Genomic DNA, 20,842 nt, shown 5'->3' with positions numbered 1-20,842 from the left:
TGATATAGTATGTAAGAGTAAAATGAGTTCACTGTTACCGATGTGAATTTTTTACTCAGTTAATTTATTTTCTTGAATTTTTTGGTGATTTTATAAAAAAACTGAACCCTATGCATAAGGAGGTTCACTAAGATGAGACTAGTTATTATATGAATTATTGTTTAATATTTCTTAAATAGATTAAACATATCATCTATTCATAAAATTTTTATAGACCTATTTTATTTTCAATTCTATGTTTTAAATGTTTTTGGAGTTTGGACATTAGAAAATAAGCATCACAACATGAGTATTTATGTTAACGGCCCAAGATATATTTAGACTTTGCTCTGGCGTGGATATTTAACTATGCCAAAATTGAATTAAAGACCTCTAATTAAATTGAACCAATGTTCTGTCCACTTGATGATCCGGTGTCCCAATGTTTGTTTTGAACAAATGCTTGTAATCTTTTTTCTTTTATTTTCTCCACGCAATCCATCCATTCTCATTTAGAACCTAACTTGGTTTCTAAAAATTTCCTTGGCTTCTCATCATGGCAGGATTTACCCTGACTGAATCTTTCGCTGCCAAACCATCGTCAAGAGCTCCATATTAACTTGGCTAATAAAGCTTTCTTAGAAGTCTCCGGACTCCAGTATCCCGTTTGAGCTTTCAAGGACCCCAGAAAAAATATTTCCATCAAGTTTCATGCCAGTACCATGACAGGGTCAGTTTTTTAAAATGAGATCTGGATTATTTAAATTTTAATTTGGACAGTTCAGATTTAAAGTATTCTCATATATATTTATATTAAAATATAAAATAATTTTAACAAGTTTTTTATTTTTAATCTGATATAGATTTAATTTAAAAAGATTAATTTAATATTAAAATTTTTATAATTAATGTGTATTGGTTGTCCAAATGTACTCTGCACAATTTAAATTATTGAATAATTAATATACATCAATTATAAAAATTTTAATATTAATTGACCCCTCTAAATTAAATCTAAATCATATTAAAAATAAAAAATTTATTAAAATTATTTTATAAATTTTTGTTTAATTAAACATAATATAAAATAATTCTTTAAATTTGCACGGTTCAAATTAAAATTTAAATGATTCAGATCTCATCTAAAAAATAAACAAAAATAAACTCACCTTAACAGATATACTCTAGTTTTGTACATTTGTTTTCTTAGTTTTCTTATTTTTAATATTTTGTTAAATTTCATTATATTTAAAAAAATACTCCCCCCAATTCTCATTGTATATACTTTTTTCCCCTTAATTTTTAATAATAAACAATCATATTAATATTTTTACATTAATCATAAAAATGTTAAATTTAAAAAATAATTTAAATATTATAAAATATTTTATATGTTGAATAAAAAATTACTCCCTTATAATAATATTATTATTATTATAAATATAAATATAAATTTGATTTGGTAATTGATACTGATAGTGGATAATGACAAGGGATCCCTCACCCGCCCTTTTCCAGCCCATATCCATTGTCTGCATTGATACCACATACAACGCGCTCCTTCTGCGCGTGAAAAAAGCTGGCGGTGACGCGCTCGGGGTACTGTTGTCGCCTTAATCGCTTGCGAGCGAGAACCTGATCTCTTATCCAGACCGCCATGTCCATCTCTGATAAATCCATATATCAACGACGTCCTCCCTCCTGTTTCTGATCTTACTGCAACTCGGATCTTCGATTGGTTGACTCGGCATCTGCTCGCTCTTTGACAGATTTGGGTTCGTCATCCTTCTTGATTCGATCTGGTAACTCGGTGATTTGGTTCCTTTTTTTCATCCTTATTGGGCGCTCTGTTTCAGATCTGTACTTTTTCTCCTTTCCCCTCTTTTTTCTTCTTCTTCTCTTAGATGTGAAAATCTGTGCAATAACTATTAACAACTTGTGTAATTGGATTTAAGGTGAAAATATGGATTCGATGGACATCGTTGGGAAATCAAAGGAAGATGCTTCCCTTCCTAAAGGTGATTCCCCCCCTATTTTGCGAGTTTGATTGGTTATTGATCTTAATTTGTTCTTCCCAAACTCAATCTGCAAATTGTTTGGATGGACAAGATGATTCTGGGAGATTGAAAATTTGATTTTTTTAGAAACTCGATCATTTGGGTTTATAAGCAAAAATTTGCCATCCCGATATTTCTTTGAATTAACCCGCTTACTCAATCCAGAAGTTCAGATGACTGAATTTAAAAATTAGAATATTTCACATGCCTCTTTCTGCGACATCTTCATGATACTTTCAATTTTGAATTTAGATTTGAAATTGTTGAATATATTGCCTGAATAACCTAACGTGGTTAAACTGGACAGTAACGTAATGTGGTTAAACTGGACGGTAAGTGAGATCATAAATGGCGCAGAACTTTTATTTCTGGTTAACGAGTTGACATCAACAAGCCATACTTGGCTGAATATATATATATATATATATTTCTTACTTGGAATGAGGATCTTGCACTATGGATGTTTGTCTTTTTCCTAGTTATTACTAGCACCTGTTCAGGATGTTGCTGCTAATTTCGTTAATGCCTTATAGCTTTGTTCACTTGCTAAAACAAATTATGATTTTTTGCCAGCAACTATGACAAAAATTATTAAAGAGATGTTACCCCCTGATGTACGTGTTGCAAGAGATGCACAAGATCTATTGATTGAATGTTGTGTCGGTGAGAACTGCTATGTAACTTTTGTTGTTTTATTCCCTTATTGATTCTTAAATTTCAGTAGTCATTTCTCCTTTGTTTGTTCAATCTGTATTTTAATGATTTTGTCTATCAAGCTTTACTTGCAAATGTAGAATGTCAATTTGGTTATATTTTGGGAGCATAAATTGATGAACATGTTGTTCCAAATTTGGTTATAAATATATTTAAAATTCCAATAATTTTATTCGTTTGTGAATTTTTCTTGGATACATATTTTGTAAATTTAGTAAATACTCTTTTAACTCTGCTGTCTTATATATTACGAATATGAACATGTGAAAGTTATTCTTATGTTGTCTTCTTTTTCTTCTTAGTATATCCATGTTAATTAACTAGAAAAAAATGTTGCATTGCTTGAATTCTCTTTGACACTTAGGCTTCAATTATATTACTGAATATGTTTTGTTGGTTGATGTATATTTTTGTAGAGTTTATAAACCTTGTTTCATCGGAGTCCAATGATGTCTGTAATAGAGAGGATAAAAGGACAATTGCACCAGAGCATGTATTGAAGGCTTTACAGGTTATTTATCTGCCTAATGCATTACTCAAGCTATGTGTGTTTCCTGCTTTGATAATTGATTATATCTTAGTGTTTAAATGGTCTCTTTCAGAGTGATGCATTTCATTTTACTTTTTAATTTTCATCTCTAGTTTCTATCTGAAAGAAAAATTACCTCTGGTTTGCTGTTGTTCTGTTTATGCTTATGTATCTTTTTAATTGTAAAGTGACCATATTGGTTTTTATATTTCGTTCCTTTGTTGTGGTACTATGGCAAATGGTGGCCAGTTTTTACTTTTCTCAAGGGTAATTGATTTGGCTTCTTTTTTATATGCTTTATCATGTTATTAACATACAGTTTATAGAAGTGGCTTCCCATTTTGTTTGTAATGGTAGATATTTGGTGAATTTGGTGGGTGTTAAACCCTTGGAAAAGGCTCGTGATTATAAATGGTCGTGAATTCTTAGTTGGATACTTGAATTGGAGTGGAATACACACCATATAGCTTCATCTTTGACATGAAAATCACCATTGGATAAAAGGTCTTATTGATGCAGCTTATGGAAGTTATGTCAATATTGGATAGGATCAAGATCAGCGGCAATTTCTTTTTTTCCCCTCAATTAATTTGTTTTCTGAAAGAAAAAAGTAGCTTGGTTGTAATTTGTTGCATTGCCATCTTCTTTGCCCCCACTCCATTCTTTTTACTTTCTTTTTTTTTCATGATCTGATAACCTTCAGTTGCTGCATGTTGCGTGCAATTGGATTTATGCTTAGCTTTCCTCTCTTCTTGGGATAATATGTTATCCCTCTTTAGACCCCCATAATTTTTTCCGCTGGTTTAATCACTGCTCCATCCTTACTATGTGCTTTCCCGTGCTTCTTGCCAACAGTCTATTATTTACTACATAAGCGTCTTTTTACTTCAATACATTTTGTTTTCTTTCTTGGCGTGGCAAGTTTGTTTTTCATAATCACAAGTACATTCGTGTGAAATTTTGAACATTGGTTGGATTACATAGTATTATTTATCGACTTGCGTGAAACTTTCTTTTTTTTTTCATTGACTTACATCTGCTTGATGATTCAGGTTCTTGGATTCAGTGAGTACATTGAGGAAGTTTATGCAGCATATGAGCAGCATAGGATTGAGACCAATGTACTTTGTTTACTTTCAATGCTTCTTGTTCTTCTCAATTGTTAGAATGATATTTTATTTCTCAAGAATTTATCCCTTTTGATCGCCCCCCGCTCTTTCTTTGTGGGTGAGCATTAGTATGAAAAGACCATGAAAATCTGGAGTTGGCCTTGTTGATCTGTACCATCCCTAATGGAAGCGGAATTTGTGTTTTCAAATCCGGGTCCAACTAGGGTGACTATCTTAGGGGGCACTTGCAGCCTGGTGGACGGTTCCCTAAACGAGGGCCCCAGCCAGTCAAAGTGGGGCTGACATCTAGGACTTTCCACAGGGTATTTCGTTATGATACCTGAGATCACTGCCCACGCATTGTTTGGCTGCAAAAATCAATGTCACCCATGAAATCTCTGGTAGTTTATATGGTCCACCCATGCTTGCGGCGGTAGCTATATTGGAAAAAAGAAACTTAAAAGTTAAAACTATGATGTTATTTAAAATTTAAATTGAATCAAGTGTTCTGTGTTTTGTGACATCAGTATGATGTTTGGTCGATCAATGGTCTGAATTTCATGACACGAATGCTCAGCTTATCTATCCCATAGCTTGTTTTCCCTGTACACGTCACTACTGCTGGTCCCTATGAGAGGTAGGAGGAGGACACTCTTATTACTGGCCAGTTAAAATTGGAAAGTTAATTATGGACTAGTGTTCTTGCTTGTGGTTAAACTTGAAAAGAGAGTAAATTTATTTGCTACTGATTTTGGTTGTTTTACAGCAGGACTCTTTAAGGGCTGGCAAGTGGAGCAATGGAGCTGAGATGACTGAGGAGGAAGCATTGCTGGAGCAGCAAAGGATGTTTGCAGAGGCGCGTGCTAGAATGAATGGTGGGGCCATTGCTTCCAAGCAGCCGGATGCTGGCCAAACTTTAGATAGCTAACTTTATGTTAGAATATATTTATTATTTTCTTCAAGTATAGGCAAAGCATCTCTCTGCTTCTCAGTAGCTCTTCTATGTACAAAAAAAAAAAAAAACATTTACTAACTCGCTTGCCGAGGCAGATGTGCTAGTTATTTGAACCCTATGAAACTATATATTTAGAAGTTAATGTAATTAGTGAGAGTTCATGAAAACTTTCCCCTATTTGTAATTTCGTGAAATTATTTTGCTTCTTCTCTCGCATCCTCGCGCCTGCTAATATTATCAGATTGATAAAAATTCAAGGACTTGGTACCCTGAGCTGAAACAATGGATCTCTGTTTTCTTAATTAAAATTGGCAAGATTTGGGGGTAACCTAGTAAGAACCTTAAGATGACTAAACCGAAAGGTTCTTGAGTTAAAACGCACTTGATGAAGGATTAGCTTGCCTTTGCCTCTACTTGGTGCCGAGTGAACAGAAGGAAGAACTGGTGGTGGGGCCCATGAACAATGAAATGCATTGGGGCTGTCCGTTCGTTGGTAGGTGCCATGTAGACTCTGCACCCAACATATTCCATGAGACTCATAACTGGATGATGTCATCAAGGTGGACGTCCAGCACCAGCAGACATGGATGCAGGAAGGTATGTTAGGGCATGTCAAGTTTCAACAGTGATAGGTTTGTTTTTTGTTTGTTTTGGCTTTAATATTTTCTTTCTTCTTTTTTAACCGTTTTGGACATCAAGTCAAAAGAGATAGTCAAGCACAATTCTTCTCTCTCTGCCCCACAAGAAAGTGAAACAACAAACACATTGTCTCCTTAGATTCCTTGCTTTTTTTCTATTTGAAATGCACTCTATCCCACCCCTCTATCTCTCTGTGTCTGATTTCCTATATCAGCTGGTGGGACTGCCCGTGTTTCTTTTGTCAGGATTCTCTTGCATTTACACCAAAGGTCTAGAAACAGAGAATTAATTAAAGCACCCCCGTATCAATAAAAGGAGAAGAAACCAGATACTTTCCCAACCCTTTCATATATTAAATTGAGTTTTTCTTCTTTCTCAGATGAAGACAGACATGGCTGCTAGAACCTCCCAAGATTTCTCCTCCAAGAGGCACTTCCACTGGACTAAAAAGGTAGGCAATGAAGAATCTGAAGCTCCCACTTCAGAATCAATCTTAAAAATCATAGAGGAGGAGGAGACCAAGGAGGATAATGACAAGAATCCAGGATCAGCAGCTGCATCACAACAAGCAGCATCAAGAAGGAAGCTTCAAGCCATTGCAATCTCAAGGCTTCGATCCATCCTCACCAAGTTTGGTAAGAACCGTTCGAGCCTACCCTTCGGCCTAGGTCCTAGAGTAGTAGGAACCCTCTTCGGGTATCGACGTGGGCATGTGCATTTTGCGTTCCAAAAGGAGCCCACTTCCCAACCAGCCTTCTTGATCGAGTTGGCTACACCAATTAGTGGTCTTGTTCGTGAAATGGCATCTGGGTTAGTTCGAATCGCTCTGGAATGTGACAAAGAGAAGGAAGAAGGTAAGAAAGCTGTGAGGTTGCTTGAAGAGCCGGTATGGAGGACGTACTGTAATGGGAAGAAATGTGGGTTTGCTACGAGAAGAGAATGCGGGCCAAAGGAGTGGGATATACTGAAAGCTGTTGAGAAAATTTCAATGGGTGCTGGTGTTTTGCCTGCTGAAGCTGGATCTGATGGTGGTGACGGTGAAATCATGTACATGAGGGCTAAGTTTGAGAGAATTGTGGGGTCCAGAGACTCTGAAGCTTTCTACATGATGAATCCAGATAGCAATGGATCTCCGGAGCTCAGCATATACTTGCTCAGAGTCTAGCATCAATGGAAGCTCTGTTCAGTTACTTAGTTCATTTCCCCTTTTTTGAAACACTAGCATCAACGGAGGCCATGTCTTCTCCAAGTTCTTTTTCCTTCTTTTTTTTTTTTTTAGATTAGTATGAGAAGTGGACTTACTGTGTCAGAGGGAGGTGGAAAATGGTGGGTGATTAGTATACTTTACAGCATGGTGATGTGGGGCATGAAAGGGTGTATATGTATAGTTTCTTCTTTCCCAATCCTTTTTAATCAGTGATCAGACAAAAAAAGTCGTTGCAAATCATGAATGTCTTCACATTGTCATTGGTTTGATTAACTGTATCGACTTCATCATGCCATCTTATGCCTTCTCTGCACTTTACACCGTTTCTTCATTATATGTGCATGCCCATTGAGATTTATATTGATATGATCATATTAAAGATAAACCGTAGCTTGAATTTATCAATAAAATCAGCTTTTTGCCCCCCTTCTTCTTTATCTGTTGGATATGATGGCTTCATTATTACTATTGTGATGCACTTGCTTCCCTGTTCAGTTAGGATTCTGTATCAGCAGCATCTTCATCTACCTATAATCCAAAATATTTCTGTATTTGCTCAAAAAGCTAAGGACTGTTCCAATCATGGCTTTTGATGCCAATTTTGTTTGTGAAATGATCCCAACAATGTTTTGTAAGCCTAATCATAGAAGTCATCAAAAGCAATATATATATTTAGGGGGGAAAAAAAGGAAAAAATGAGAAATTTCATATCCTGACATGTGACACTAGACCCCATCTTTCCCTTCCTTTTTCTTTTGTTAATACACTTGGCCGTCAGCTTTTCCTTTTGTTGACTGCTTTTATTTTATTTTTCTTTTTTTCTCCGTTCTGGTCTAGTTAATTAATTGGCATTGTCCAATTTTGTAGTATTCTCATCAATTCATTACTCATTGTAGTTTGTGCGGCTAGAGCTGCAAGTGTAGACTATATAGCCCACCAACGATATAACAAAGATGTCCAAAAATAAAGAAAAATCCCTTTAACTTGATAATATGCCCATCATTATGTTCACACTTTTCTCTTCACCTATCCTAGTTTTCAGGCTTTCCAATGTAAGTGATATTACAAATGGTTCATAAAATAAAGTATTTAAACTATGTAAATGATGAATATAGAATATAATCAATTTATTAATAGATTAGGCTTGCATTTTTTAATATATTCCATTCATTTATCATTCTCAGGTGTCTTTTATTTTAGATGTCAAAAGCCATGTAATAATACTTCTTTAATTTTATTTGTAAGTCATTTTTACTAATCTCATCAATATCAATACAATAAAAGTGTAAGAAAAAAAGTAAGTAAAATTTTAAATATAACCTTTAAATAAAAAGTAAAAAATAAATAAATACTATAATCTTATTTTTCCTGTCTTTCTCTCCCTCTTACTTTTTTAAAAATAATTTAAAAATTTTAATTTGAAATAAAATAATCCCATTAATTAGTGACTTATAAAATAAATCAGATTATACTTCTAAAAAGTGATTAATATATAGGACTGGAGGAGAATCATTTTGGGTGATATTTCCCGCCATTCACAAGACTATAAATATGTGAATTTTTTTTTAGTACAACCTTGTTATGTTTAGATAATATCAATTATACTAATGGGAGAGCTTGTAAGAAAATTGACAATTAAATTAATTTTTTAAAATGTTTATATGACAATTTTAATGATCATGTGAGATATAATAAAATATGAAACACATCCTTAGTTTGATATGACCATGAGAAAATTTTCATTTTTTGCTAGAAAAGAAAGGAGAAAATTAAAAGTGTGGGTTACAGCTGGGGAAAGTAATGAAATAAGAAATAATTAAATCATACAATTATCATGATCTCCTCATCATTGTTCGAGAGAATCAAAAGCTCAATGCTCAAATAAAGTTCGGGCAATGCTTTATTGTACAGTTGATGCTTTAATTAAGTGCACTTATATCCCCCAGCCCACCACTGAGAAAAGAGGAACTTGGAAGAAATTAGAAGAGTTCATTGAGTTGTTCTTGCTATATAGAGATGTTAATTAGAGCTATATCTATTAGCCCGGCTCTTTTAAACTCATAAATAATTAAGGCAGCGTTGTTATTTTAGGAGGTACAATTGTAATTCAGCCCTCTTAAACCTTTTTATTAATTTTTTTAAATTATGATTTTGGTTTGCTTCATTGTTTTTTTTTTTGTATTAGAGTTAAATTTGTTATGTCGTGGATTGATTTAAATTTATTTTTTAAATTTAATTTTATACGTAACAACTTTTTTGAAATTGTAAATACATATTTTGAACTTTTAAATTGGAAAGAAATAAGGAAGTAAGACCGGCTCTTCAACCCTAAGAGCTGATGTTGGATTTTATAAAATAGAGCCTTGAGATATAATTAAATTAATAAGGCTAGTTATTGAGGTCTAGACTATCCTTAATTGACAATTTTATTACTGCATAATCCCTCCTATTCTCAACTATTTCATTGGAATTGTTGAAACTTAAGAAATAGGCCATAAAATCAAATCCACAGTAGAGTAAAATTGAGGATGTATCATAAATAACATTCTATGTACATTATATTGAGAAATAAAGAATCTTTATAAAAGATATCTTATAATAAGAATGAAGGGAGTACGTAGATGTGTGTGCGTTCTTTTGTGTAATGTATTTTTTTCCCTTGGTGGAGGGTTTATTGTTATATTATTATTTTAATCGCAGGCTTCATATGGTGTGGTGTGGAGGAGCTGCTTGCTTGTTAATCGGTGGCTACTGGCTAGCTGCTCGATTTCAAGGAAAGAACATAGTGGGTGGGCCTGACTAACACACTATTGGTTACCTTTATTATTTTTTTTTTGGTTGGTATGTAATTTAAATTTTAAAGTATAGGTTTTGAGGTAATTTAAATTTTAAATTCTGAAAAATTAAATTTAAAATAATTTCATCTCACTATTAAATTAAAACAAATGTCGCTATTTTTTTAAAATGAAATTTGATGTGCAATTTCCACTCTCCCTCCCTCTCTCCTACATTTATTTGAAAAAAATTATACATCAAACCTCATTTTAAAAAATGAATAATGAACATTTATTTTAATTTAATGGTGGGGTGAAATTGACCCAGATTTAATTATGTAGAATTTAGAATGTATCAAATATAAATTTTTGATTTAAATTGTTACTCAATTTATAGTTGGAAAAATAACATCCAAAGACTATTATACAATATTTATATCCCAAAAGGACTAAATGATTTGATAATATCATTGCAGTCATCTGATCTTTCTCGCATATTAATTTCAGATGCGAAAAGATCAAAATGCCCTCATAGTTAAAAAACGAAAGGCAAAGAAATCCCCAGCAGCAAGATCACTGGAGCCCCTGCTGTTGGCAAGGTCGCCGGAGCTCTGACGTTGATGATATTTTATCTTAGAATTAAAGTTTTTAGGTCACTAAAGGTAGGTTTAATCTCATAATATTTGGCCACCTAAGCTACCAAGCCCTTTAAAACGCACGCACGCACGCATGTAGAGAGAGCAAACAAAATTTTAAGTAGTAAATCAAACACGAAATCACCTTCATGTAATAACCTAATGTGTATTATTAATTTTTGAATGAAACTTGTTATTTTACGAATATCACTTGTTAATTTGACATGGATAATTATAAATTGGGGGTTTTAAAACTTTACTTAATTGTTGTCAATCATGAATAAATTGTTATCAAAATCAAATAGATACTAATCAATAAATGACTAACACGCATAATTAAATCTTTTCTATCATTTTTTTAACTTGTTAAAACCATAATAAATTCTTGTTAATTTTAAATTAATTGTTGTTATTTTACGAATGTCACTTGTTAATTTGACATGGACAGTTATAAATTGGGAGCTTTAAAATTTCATTCATTTTACTTGTTAAATGTCCCAATATCTTGTTGTCAATCATGAATAGATTGTTGTCAAAATCAAACGAAAAATTGTTAGAAAAATGATAAGAAGGGGTTTAGTTATGCGTGTTAGTCATTCACTGACAAGTATTTGTTTGATTTTGACCACAACCTATTCGTGATTGACAACAAGATATTGGGACATTTAACAAGTAAAATGAGTAAAAGTTTGAAACCTCCAATTTATAATTGTCTATGTCAGATTAACAAGTGACACTCGTAAAATAATAAAAATTCATTTGAAATTAATAAAAATCTATTATGGTTTTAACAAGTTAGAAAAAATGATATGAAGGGTTTAGTTGTGCGGTATTAATCATTCACTGACAAGTATCCGTTTGATTTTGACAACAACTTATTCATGATTGACAACAAAATGTTGGGATATTTAACGAGTAAAATGAATGAAATTTTGGAGCTCCCAATTTGTAATTGTTCATATCAGATTAACAAGTGATATTCGTAAAATAATAACAATTCATTTAAAATTAACAAGAATCTATTATGATTTTAGCAAGTTGGAAAAAATGATAGGAAGGGTTTAGTTATGCGTGCTAGTCATTTACTGACAAGTATCCGTTTAATTTTGACAATATCCTATTTGTGATTGACAACAAAACATTGTGATATTTAACAAGTAAAATGAGTAAAGTTTTGAAACTCTCGATTTGTAATTGTCCATATCAAATTAACAAATGATATTCATAAAATAACAAGTTCTGTTCAAAAATTAACAACACACATTAGGTTATTACATAGAAGTAATTTTGTGTTTAGTTTACTATTTATAATTTTTTTAATATATATATATATATATATATATTAAAGGGCTTGGTGGCCGCTAGGCTATCATGCTTTTTAGATAGTCAAAGGTTATGAGATCAAACCCATCATTGACCACTTAAAAATCTTAATTTTAAAATAAAATGTCACTGACATTAGAGCTTCGACGATTAGCTGCTGATGGCCCTGTTTTTGTAACAAGGGCTCCGACGACCTCGCTGCTGGCAGAGGTCCGACGGCCGACAATGGTGGAGGTTTCTTTTTTTAAAAAAATATGAGGGTATTTCGATCTTTTTGCATCTAAAATTAATATGTCAGAAGAATCAGAGGATTACAATGATATTATCAAATCATTTAATCCTTCTAAGATATAAATATTATATAGTGATCCTTGAATGCTATTTTTTCTTTATAGTTTAAAGGCCAACTTACATATAAACCCTTTTTGTGCCCTGTTTTTCAAGTAGAGATGGCGTTTGTTAAGTTACATTATATTGGTTGGTCCCTCGGATCATCACAATTCGATAATTCATTACTCATTTCTTTAAGTTATAAATATAACTGCTATTAAAAATAGGTTATGATGTACTGCCCCTGGTTACGTTTTTGGTTATTACTTATTAATATAACTATTCCTGTAATTTTAATCCTGCATGGCTCTGAGGAAAAATTGAATTTTATCTACCTTTAAGGATACATACATACCTATTCATTTTGCAAGTCAAAAATTAATCAATTTTATCTCAGAATTTACAGTTTTTTACAAAAAAAAAAAATGATTTTCCATGGGTTGAATATTGAAAGTCCTCGGCAGTTGAATTACAAACCTATAAATTTTGCCTCCGAAAAAAGGAGACTTTAAGCTTGACCAAAAGAAGACCAGCTTGTTTGGATTGCATAGAAAATCGATTTTTTCAGCAAAATAATTAATTTTAAAAAAATAACCCAAACAGCTAAAAAATCTGATAATTGATTATTAAGTTATAATCACATTTTGAAATACGTTTTGAGATATTATTTATAAATTCAATTTTACTGTTAAATAATATATCTTACTCCTTAAATAAATTTTAATAAATTTAATAATATTAAATCTAACTTTATCAATAATTTAATATTAAAAAGAGGTATCTTTTATGGTAATTTATACAGTAAAAATTAATTTTAGAAAAATAATATCCAAGCAAATTACATTATAACATAATCAATTATAATTAAGAGAATAAACATAACTTTTGGTCTCTATCGTTGACTCATATTTTGCTTTTGATCTCTATATTTTTTCAGTATTTTACATCCCTATACTTTTATTTTTTATTATTTTGTGTCCTTTCAAAATCCCTATACTTTACTTATAAAGAGATCAAAAATAATAAAAAATAAAAGTATAGGGGCTTAAAATACAAAAAAAAATATAGAGATCAAAAGCAAAATGCGAGTAAAGTACAAGGATAAAAATTATGTTTACCCTAATTAAAATCAATTATTTTCAAAATTAATTGTGCTCAGCAAATATCCAAACAGGCCCGAAAACAAAATATAGGAGGAGATCTAGTCTTAGGGATGATCAAAACTGAACTGAAACTGAAGATCAAATTGAATCAAATTAAATTTGAAAAGCGATATTAAATAATATATCTTACTCCTTAAATAAATTTTAACAAATTTAATAATATTAAATACAATCTTATCAATAATTTAATATTGAAAAGTGGTACCTTTATGATAGTTTATACAATTAAAATCAATTTTAAAAAAATAACATCTAAGCAAATTACATTATAATATAATCAATTATAATTAAAAGGGTGAACATAACTTTTGATCCCTGTACTTTACTCGTATTTTGCTTTTGATCTATATATTTTTTTTAGTATTTTAAATCTCTACACTTTTATTTTTCATTGTTTTAGGTCCTTCCAAGATTCTTATACTTTACTTATAAAGGGATCAAAAATAATAAAAAATAAAAGTGTAGAAACCTAAAATACAAAAAAAAAAGTATAGGGATCAAAAGTAAAATGTGAGTAAAGTACAAGGACTAAAAATTATATTTACTCTAATTAGAATCAATTATTTTCAAAATTAATCATACTCAGCTAAAATCCAAACGGGCCTAAAAACAAAATATAGGAAGAGATCTAGGCTTAGGGATGAGTAAAACTGAATTGAAATTGAAGATCGAATTGAATCAAATTAAATTTGGTCTATTTGATTTGATTATACGGTTCAATTTGATTTTATTTTAATAAAAATTTCAATTGATTGATTCAATTCGGTTCAAGAATTCTTGAACCAAGTAAATTGAATTGACCAAGTTATATATATATATTTTTTTTTTCTTTTCATATTTTTGAAGAGGTGAATAAATTCTTATCTAGGTAAGTAAAAAATATCTTTCTATCACTTGCAGTCATAATATTTTTTTATTTAATGTGATGTTCTATTTTTTATTTCTATAATAATACTGAATTTTATTAATTTTTTCATGAATTATGATATAAGATTGTTATTTTTTTTGTTAGGCCTTCAATATCAAGGAAAAAACTGGATAGAAGAATGTATGAACAACTAGACTTCATAAACCCAAATCAAAATTTATGAACTGAATAGACCAATTGAATCGAACAATGATAATTCGATTTGATTTTAATTCAATTTGATTTAAATTTTTTACATAATTCAGTCAATCAGTTTTGTAGAAATTGAAATTGAACTGATTGAATGTTCACCTATACGCAGGTTTGGCTATATTATAAAAATAGCAGACCCAAGAGAACAATGTAGTTGGAATTTCCAATGACTGATTTAGATTTTTAACGCAACAAAAATGTCAATTTCAATTTGGTTTCATGGATGGGGCTCAATACTTGATTGTCGGCATCAAAATATCATTGACGCAAAAGCTGGTGAGAGTGTCCTATCTTGTGGCTTTTATTTCCGATTCAAAACATCTTTTTTTATTTCTTTTCCTCATAGTTAAGTTACTAAAACATAATGCACTGAGGGGAAAAAACATTGAACTCGGTGTATCACGTTATTAGTAGATATTATGGAAACATTAATTGCTTGTTTGATTATTAGAAAGAAAGAAAGAAAATGAAATAGATTAAAGAAATAAAGACAAAAATAAAATGATTATAGTATAGAAGGAAGATCATGTTCATGTGAGAGAAGAGTATACTTTAGTGCATGAAATTTATGGATAGGGTAATATCATGTTTGCCTGGATGGATAATTTAATTTATTTTCGTTCTTATTTATTTAATTCATTTCATTTCCATATCTTCCAGAAACCAAACAGTTGCTAAAGCATTGAAAAACTGGTAAGCATTTTCTGGCTCTCTCATTCAAATGTGCGCTATCCAATTTTTCAATAATATTTTGTTGGTTTTAGATTTAAAACTGAAATGCTACTTTCCTCCTCTTCCTCTGCTTTTTTTGACTGAAAATGCTATCAATAATTACCTTCTTCCTCATAAAGAGAAAGACACGTACGCATTTATGTAATTTTTAAATATGCAGAAAAGTGTTTTTTATAAAAAAATTTAAAAATCATCTATCTCATTTAAAAAAATAAAATACATTTTTATTTTTTAAATAATTTTTTGAGTGCTGACCAAAGTTTAATATACGATATTTTTTATTTTTACAGAAAAAGCAGTCTCATGGGACAATAGGCCGAGTCCTCCTCCTACATTGCCTGAGATAGGCAAACCCTGTGTGTGTGTGTGTGTGTGTGTGTTCTTGGGCTAGTAAAAGAGTTAAGATATGGATTCATTAAAAACAAACAGGTTCAGCTTGCAACAGCAAGACTGGGCTGAATTAGACCAATTGTAGGATAAATCGGACAACCACCATTATCATTATCATTACTGGCTACATAAAGGATGAACAAAGCTACACTTTGATTTAACTTAAAAGCATAGTTTGATTTGGTTCAGGCTTAATTCAAAATTAAACAGAAGCGAATTTAATCTATAGAATAGGAAAACTATTTGTGATGATATAATACCTCACCTGAAGTAGGGCTACATGAACGATAAATAAGGCTACGCTTTGATTTAACCTGAAGTCTAGTCTTTTTGACTAAAAAAAAAGTCAAAAAACTCATAGTTTGATTTGGTTCAAGCTTAATCCAAAGTTAAATAGGAGTAAACTTAATTTATAGAATAGAAAAACTATTTATGATGATATAATACCTCGCCTTAATCTAAAACTGAACAGAATCAAATTTAATCCATAAAATTGAAAAACTATTTATTATGATATAGCACCTCACCTTGCTTCCTTCTCTCTTTTTTTTTGTGAAAGACAACAATTTATTTCAACTTGATAAATTCAATTAAGATATCAAAAATATTTATACTCACAAAAATTATCACAAAGCATTAAAAGCTGATCACAATAAATCCATAATAATTTTTAACAAAAACAAAAAACATTTTAATTACAATTTAAAGGATTCAAATCATAACAACATTTAACAAAATTTAACATGTATAAACTGCATTACAACAAATTAACTACAAACTTCAACCAATAATTATAATTATAATAAAATAATTTTATATGACCAAATCAAAGCAAGCACTTTGAAAGCTCGATCTTTTACCCAATCCAACTCAAAGATGAAATCCAATATCATTGGCCTTTAGTCTTTTAGGTCAATTTTTTTATAGGACTAAACCTATCAAGTTTGTCTGAATTGTATAGGATTGGAGAATTTTTGCAAAGCCTTAATTACAAGACACTTTTAATAGAATTGTACTTTTAATGAGTTGATTAATTATTTTTAAAACTACATATTTTTTTTTGTGCTTAACCTTAATAAAATTAAAATTTTTTATTAATTATATACTATTTAATTGAAGGTATTTTTTTAAAAAAATTCTAATCAATACCTATAATGCTTTATATTTTTGAATAGAGAAAATGTCTTATATAAATTTGTATAATTTTTCCAAAAAAAATCGTTCGCGTGCTGTTTCTTTTAGGGCCATGTATTACATTGCACACAAATTAAAGTTACAAAGCGTAGCATACGTGATTTAATCATTAAATAACAACAATAATAATATGAAAAGCTAGTTTTGACATGTTGGAGAGATAAATTAGCATCCCATGTCAAATCCCGAAAAGAATTAAATGAATGTGTACATATAATCTGATAGAGCAAAGGAGATTCGAACTAAGGTACCTTCTTAGCTCATTTTGGAGATTTCTCCAGGAATAGTACAGGACAAGTAATGATCTTTGCGCTACAGCTAGTTTCCTTCTATCCTACACGACTCAATGATGCAAAACCACGGACCTGATATCTCATTTCTAAGTCCAACCATCATGAACGCGGGCTTGTCATTGCAATCTGAGAATCTTCCATCTATTCATCTCCTGGGCTCCTGTCTCTGCACACTTCGTCTCCTGCTCAAATATTAAGCCTTTTGACGAGAGAAACCCGGCTGAATAATGTCATCCACGATATGCATTCGCAGCATCAACACAAACCGAAAACACTAGATTCAGACATATAAATGCACGTGGTGAATTCAAATGAACATGTTGAGAATTTACCTGAAGAAGCATGGAAGGAGGAGCATTAGGTTCAGTAGCAACGTGGCTTCGAGTTTTTCTTCCGTTCAACGTAGTAACTGAGGGACTAGTAGCCGTCGTTATGTCCCAAAAGCTTCGTTTCTTGGCTGGCGGTGCCGGAGACTTGAACCGATGGCTCGGGCTCTTCAGCTCACCGGTATTAGTCTCCTTGGGCCTTAAGCTACTCCTAGTCACCATCCTCTTCCCATCCACTTTCTGAGAAAGCTCCCGAATCAGATCATCCTTCTGCTTCAGCTGCAAACTGTGTTCTTTTTTAATTCTCTCAATCTCAGACTCTAGTTTTTTGACAGTCCTTTCAAGTGCCTTCACAGCTGCTACCTCAGCTGCTTTCTTCTTGGACTCGGGGGTGAAACATGTGGCAGAAAACAAAGAGGTTGTTGTTCTGGGCCTTCGTTTCTGGTTTGGCTGCGCCGAGGTCGGAGGAGTCATGAGTGATGATGTAGCAGAAGGTGGTGTTGGAGAAGTGTTTGCAGCCAAGGACTGTGCTTGGAGAATCATTTGTTTCTGTTGGAGCTTTGCAAGCTGCATTCTCAGTTCTCGATTCTCCTTTTGCAACTCAAGCACAAGCTTGGCCTGCTCTGTTTCTGTCTCGACCATTGGCACTACATCCTCACTTGTATCACATGCCTGTGTTCATTTCATCATATGACAGTCAGTCAAAAGATTGCTCAAAATGCAGAAACTATAAGCACTGATAGCGTACCTTAGTTCGAATCTCCTTGGCTCTATCAGCCCAGTGAAGGGTGTTCTGAGTTTCACCAAATGAGAAGTGACTGGGACTTATGTTAGCAATCATAACAGTGTTACATGTCCCTCCTAATGAATCCTTAAGAAGCTGAGTGAGTTTTGAGTTTCGGAATGGTATGTGTTTCTTGCCTTCCACAAGAGCATTAATGCAGCTGCTCAGTGCGAGAAGAGACCGATTAATGTTGGCACCCTCCAGAGATCTCACTGTTCTTTGATCTGTGGCAAGAGCTCTCTCTGATCCTGCTAGATCAATCAATGACAGCTTCCCCACTCGGTTAATCACATTCATTTCAGCATCTCTAACTCGATATTCGACCACAACCTAAGCGTGACAGAACAAGTTGTATTCTCTTTTAGTAACATGCACATGTCACAATCACATCAACGTAGTTAGTTAATCATGACCAGACAAATATTTATACTCACCTGCAAGATAGCATGAGAGCGCGAAGAAGTCTCATTTGCACGAGTTGGTTCAGTGGTTCGGTTCTGATTTCCTTGCTGAAGTAATGCCATCACCTAAACCAAAAACTGAATTTGAGAAAATTTGCTGATTCAAGGTTCAAATAGCTGTAAAATCTTCAAAGCATACGAGGAGGAAGAAGAATGTTACTTCATCTGTAGAATAAGCTCTATATTGTGTAAGGCCTGCTGCTACAATCCCCTGAAAAAACATGGATGGATATAACGTATCATGAGATATCTATTAAAGAGTTTAAAACTCACAAGTAATACAATGTACACAGGAAAGATCATTCATCAATGATTTCATTTGCCATATACCTGTTTGTCTTCTCTTAGCACAAGTGGTCTTCCGGGGGAAAGCAAATCTCTGACAGTCTCATTATAAACCTCAAGATAGGAAAGACGAACCTCGTGGTTTCCATCACAGCTTCTTTGCCTAATTTTACTGAAAAGATCTTTAATGGCCAAAACCATCACTCCAGGATTCTCTACTGTTCCCAGCATTGTGTAGGTTTTTCCAGCCCCCGTGGCTCCATAACAGAAAACTGAACCATTCCTCCCATGCAAAACTGCTTCCACAAGTTCTGAAGTTCTGAAAGATTTACAAAATTAATGCATCTTTACGCCAAAATTTTCAATGCATTGCATAATGATTTATTTCTTTTTTGACTTGGTTAATTACAACCTCATTGACTTCTAATACTAGTCAGCTATATGTCCCTTAATCCACTATTTGAGACGAGAACAAGATTTTGAAACTATTACGCCAAAGCAAGCAACCTCAGAGAGAAATTCATCACTAGGAAATAATCCAGCTCGTACATATAAGAGCAGAGTGGTTTTAGGGTTCTAGCTTTAAAGATAAGATTTTTGAATTTCAAAATTTCAAAACACTCACGTCGTGGAGTAAACTTCTTGTTGAGTAGCCACATCTGGAAACGAAGCATCGAAGGTAAAATGCCGTCCGCGAAGCCTATTTAACCTCAGGTGATCGTTCTCACTCGCAAACTCCGTCAGATAAACGTCTCGCCGATTCACGATTTTCACACAGCACCGAGACCCGGCTTCCTTCTCCTTCTTCCCCATTGGCCTGAGCCTCACAAACACGAGAATTCGATTCCCGAATTTCCCAGCTTTCTCGGCTTCTTGGTTCACTTTCATTTCCGGCGGCGCCGTCCCAATCGAAAGCTTCCGAGCGACGGTGGCCTTTCTTGGGCAGGTAAAGCCGACGATCCGGTCGGTCCCTCCGACCAGATTTTCCTTGGAATCCTCCGCCGGCGGGTGAGGCAGCACAAACGTTCTTGTAATGGTCGAATTGGACATAGTGTTCTCTCGCATTACATTGTCTGGCTTTAAACCCTTTTCCTTGTCTTGTTTCGTTGAAGATCCACCTCCCGGGAGGGTGGTGAATCGTGAGTCTTCGGGTTTCAAAGACGAGTTCTTGAAAGCCAAGGAAGCCTGCTTCTGCTGCTCGTACAAGACAGTGAGCGCTTTCAACTTCTCCTTCAGGCGATGGTGTGGGTTTTTTGAATGAGGATTCGTACCGTTATCGTCTTGATTTACTCTGTTTCCGATTCTCCCTTCTGGGCTTGGCTCATTTTGGCCCAGGCCGACGGTCTGAGACCGAGTTGAAACTGGCATTCTACACTTTATTGCTGATTAGACATACCCAGAAAATCTGTTCCTTGATCCAGCCAGACGCTACTCAACAATCAATGAAGTTCCTAGTTTTACCACAGAAGTCCCAAAGAAAGTGTCACCGTGAAAACAAATGGAAGCTGAAAGAGTTCAGAACCTTGCGGTCATGGATGAAGACGACGACGACCAAGTGACCGCTACGATGAGAGTGGGAGAACTCGATCTGTGAGGAGGTTATTGAGACTCCATTTTCTGCTCATTACACCTCAAAAAATGCTGAATTTCTTGCATATCCTCGAAAGCGAAGCGGAATGAGAGAAACGTAAAGGGTCATTATTCTTAGGGAGTATGTTGCAACATGAAATTTGAATTTATTCTGCTAACGGTCAAAATGTCAGCTCCCAAATGGAGAGTTGTGGGGACCACTTGGAAATTTCCTCGACCTGGTGAACAGGAATCCCCCATTTTGCTTGGGAAA

At 33.3% G+C, this 20,842-nt stretch overlaps 3 protein-coding genes across 7 annotated transcripts; 2 read left to right on the top strand and 1 right to left on the bottom strand.

The window, feature by feature from the left end:
• The first annotated feature begins 1,535 nt into the window (after nucleotides 1-1,535).
• Nucleotides 1,536-5,510, top strand: LOC129320201 (protein Dr1 homolog). 4 transcript variants are annotated; one of them, XM_054965485.1, is made up of 6 exons: nucleotides 1,536-1,754; nucleotides 1,935-1,997; nucleotides 2,610-2,699; nucleotides 3,167-3,261; nucleotides 4,332-4,400; nucleotides 5,155-5,510. In XM_054965485.1, exons 2-6 carry the CDS (start codon nucleotides 1,943-1,945, stop codon nucleotides 5,314-5,316), a joined length of 471 nt encoding a protein of 156 aa, XP_054821460.1. In that variant the 5' UTR covers nucleotides 1,536-1,754; nucleotides 1,935-1,942; the 3' UTR covers nucleotides 5,317-5,510. The 4 variants fall into 4 exon arrangements, with proteins under 4 accessions (XP_054821460.1, XP_054821459.1, XP_054821461.1 ...); XM_054965484.1 differs by having other exon boundaries at nucleotides 1,536-1,839; XM_054965486.1 differs by having other exon boundaries at nucleotides 1,540-1,781; nucleotides 5,158-5,510.
• A 137-nt stretch (nucleotides 5,511-5,647) lies between these two features.
• Nucleotides 5,648-7,462, top strand: LOC129320200 (protein MIZU-KUSSEI 1). The gene is made up of 2 exons (XM_054965482.1): nucleotides 5,648-5,940; nucleotides 6,362-7,462. Exons 1-2 carry the CDS (start codon nucleotides 5,800-5,802, stop codon nucleotides 7,145-7,147), a joined length of 927 nt encoding a protein of 308 aa, XP_054821457.1. The 5' UTR covers nucleotides 5,648-5,799; the 3' UTR covers nucleotides 7,148-7,462.
• A 9,461-nt stretch (nucleotides 7,463-16,923) lies between these two features.
• Nucleotides 16,924-20,703, bottom strand: LOC129320441 (kinesin-like protein KIN-8A). Of its 2 annotated transcripts, none has more exons than XM_054965900.1 (7): nucleotides 19,625-20,703; nucleotides 19,045-19,318; nucleotides 18,875-18,925; nucleotides 18,688-18,780; nucleotides 18,218-18,583; nucleotides 17,476-18,141; nucleotides 16,924-17,417 (listed from the first exon to the last, which is right to left on the bottom strand). In XM_054965900.1, the coding sequence occupies exons 1-7, from the start codon at nucleotides 20,365-20,367 to the stop codon at nucleotides 17,337-17,339; spliced, it is 2,274 nt and encodes a 757-aa protein (XP_054821875.1). In that variant the 5' UTR covers nucleotides 20,368-20,703; the 3' UTR covers nucleotides 16,924-17,336. The 2 variants fall into 2 exon arrangements, with proteins under 2 accessions (XP_054821875.1, XP_054821876.1); XM_054965901.1 differs by having other exon boundaries at nucleotides 16,924-17,363.
• Nucleotides 20,704-20,842: the final 139 nt, after the last annotated feature.

This window comes from Prosopis cineraria, unplaced genomic scaffold, assembly GCF_029017545.1.
Source record: "Prosopis cineraria cultivar Desert tree isolate PC_DT_omini unplaced genomic scaffold, ASM2901754v1 PC9, whole genome shotgun sequence".
Lineage (NCBI taxonomy): Eukaryota > Viridiplantae > Streptophyta > Magnoliopsida > Fabales > Fabaceae > Prosopis > Prosopis cineraria.
The sequence above is the reverse complement of the archived record's forward strand: the minus strand, read 5'-3'. Positions and strand labels throughout refer to the sequence as shown.

Excerpts from the sequence above, each read along its gene's own strand:
- LOC129320201 (XM_054965485.1), top strand. The coding sequence starts at position 1,943 with ATGGATTCGATGGACATCGTTGGGAAATCAAAGGAAGATGCTTCCCTT. Across the intron at positions 2,700-3,166 it reads ATTGATTGAATGTTGTGTCG|AGTTTATAAACCTTGTTTCA; the intron begins GTGAGAACTGCT and ends ATATTTTTGTAG. Across the intron at positions 3,262-4,331 it reads ATGTATTGAAGGCTTTACAG|GTTCTTGGATTCAGTGAGTA; the intron begins GTTATTTATCTG and ends TTGATGATTCAG.
- LOC129320441 (XM_054965900.1), bottom strand. The coding sequence starts at position 20,367 with ATGCCAGTTTCAACTCGGTCTCAGACCGTCGGCCTGGGCCAAAATGAG. Across the intron at positions 18,584-18,687 it reads GCTCTCATGCTATCTTGCAG|GTTGTGGTCGAATATCGAGT; the intron begins GTGAGTATAAAT and ends TGTCACGCTTAG. Across the intron at positions 17,418-17,475 it reads CTCCTTCCATGCTTCTTCAG|TGTTTTCGGTTTGTGTTGAT; the intron begins GTAAATTCTCAA and ends GTCTGAATCTAG.
- LOC129320200 (XM_054965482.1), top strand. The coding sequence starts at position 5,800 with ATGAACAATGAAATGCATTGGGGCTGTCCGTTCGTTGGTAGGTGCCAT. Across the intron at positions 5,941-6,361 it reads GCAGACATGGATGCAGGAAG|ATGAAGACAGACATGGCTGC; the intron begins GTATGTTAGGGC and ends CTTCTTTCTCAG.